The sequence below is a fragment of the Apaloderma vittatum genome, unplaced genomic scaffold (genome assembly GCF_000703405.1).
Source record: "Apaloderma vittatum isolate BGI_N311 unplaced genomic scaffold, ASM70340v1 scaffold5324, whole genome shotgun sequence".
NCBI lineage: Eukaryota > Metazoa > Chordata > Aves > Trogoniformes > Trogonidae > Apaloderma > Apaloderma vittatum.
This window is the reverse complement of record NW_009710812.1, coordinates 19,481-20,805: the sequence shown is the minus strand read 5'-3', so window position 1 is coordinate 20,805 and position 1,325 is coordinate 19,481. Positions and strand designations below refer to the sequence as shown.

Below are 1,325 nucleotides of genomic sequence, written 5' to 3'. Positions count from 1 at the left end.
TGTTTGCAGGTTATCAGAGGGCCCATGGCTGTTGTTGAGCTCTGTGACAGGATGGCGTCACACTTAGCCCCACTGCTGGCCGCGGGGAGGACAAAGATCACAATCCAGCATGGGAACGTCGGTGAGCAGCACTGGCAGAGGTGGGGGGGGCATCTCACCAGGACCCAGCTCAGTCATCCTGTCTGGTTCCCAGTCCATGTCTTCTCCTGGCACCTCTCCTCCTCTGGCTGCTCCTGCTGTGGTCTTGGCTGGGGTTATAATGTCCTTGAGGTACTTTGCTGCGGCAATAGCTCTGGAGAAAGGCTGAGCCCTGCTTCAGTACTTGATTTTACCCCTCCTCAGGGCTGGAGGTCAGGAAGCTGGAGCTTAGGGGACAGGAGCTGAGCAGCGAGGCGTATCTGGTCCAGAGCCCTGAGAAAAGCGGGCACGACCTCATTGAAGTTCCTGTGGAAGAAATACAAAGACTGCAAGCCAGAGGTAGGCTGCGAAGCTCGTGCTTCCCTGGGCCTCCCCTTGGCTCTTGTGCAGCATCTTCCTTAATGGCACAAACTCCTTACCCAGCACACATGCAGTCTGGAGAGATGTGGGGCGGAGATGCCCTTGGTGAAAGGGAGTTTGGCTGTTGAGGAATTATCTACAGCCTCTACAGACACAGCTTGGAGCTGTGGGTGCCCTGGACCCCCACTATCACACCCCCAGATTAGGATAGCAGTGCTGCCCTGTGTGCTTGCATCCACCCACCAAGCTCCATCCCTCTAGGTCTCCACAGAGTGATAGTGAAAAACATGTGGTTCGGGTACAGCTCCCTGCAGCGCTGCCGCTCCAGCACTGGTGCGCTGCCTCTCCAGCACTGGTGCCGTCTTCCAGGATGTGGCTGCCTCTGACAGAAGACAGAAGTGAGTGAAACAAACGCCCCCGAGCTCCAGGGCTGCCCTCTTAAGCATCACAGGAAAATTCATTTCCAAGTCTGCATCGAGTCTCTCAGTGCCTCTATTTTGGGGTCCACCTGCTCCATCCTGTCCCCTTCGTCCTTGTCCCGGCTTTCTCCAGTTGTGGAGACCAGTCGGTGCGAAGAGGCTCCTGCGTTGGTGCTGTGTGGGCACAGAGGCTCTGGGCACCCTCGTGAGCTGGGGCTGGGGCTGCCCAGGGGTCTCTGCGTGCCTTGGGGTCCCCTGAGGTGACCCGGGCTGGGGACAGGGGCTGCTGGAGCTGGGGTGCAGGGCGGGAGGGAGGCAGATGCCGCTTCCCTCCAGGAGCTCTCTGGACACTAGGTGGGGATGGCAGCCCGCACATTTCCGCCACGCTGCTCGGCTGCTCCCCCCCGC

General features: G+C 59.3%; 1 protein-coding gene across 1 annotated transcript in view; it reads left to right on the top strand.

The window, feature by feature from the left end:
- GPR144 (G protein-coupled receptor 144) overlaps positions 1-1,325 on the top strand; it is a gene marked incomplete at its 3' end in the record, with an annotated part of 20,113 nt that overhangs the window by 5,685 nt on the left and 13,103 nt on the right. Inside the window, 4 exon segments of the mRNA XM_009867388.1 lie at positions 10-121; positions 343-477; positions 760-848; positions 850-896. Coding sequence (XP_009865690.1) covers positions 10-121; positions 343-477; positions 760-848; positions 850-896 — 383 coding nt within the window.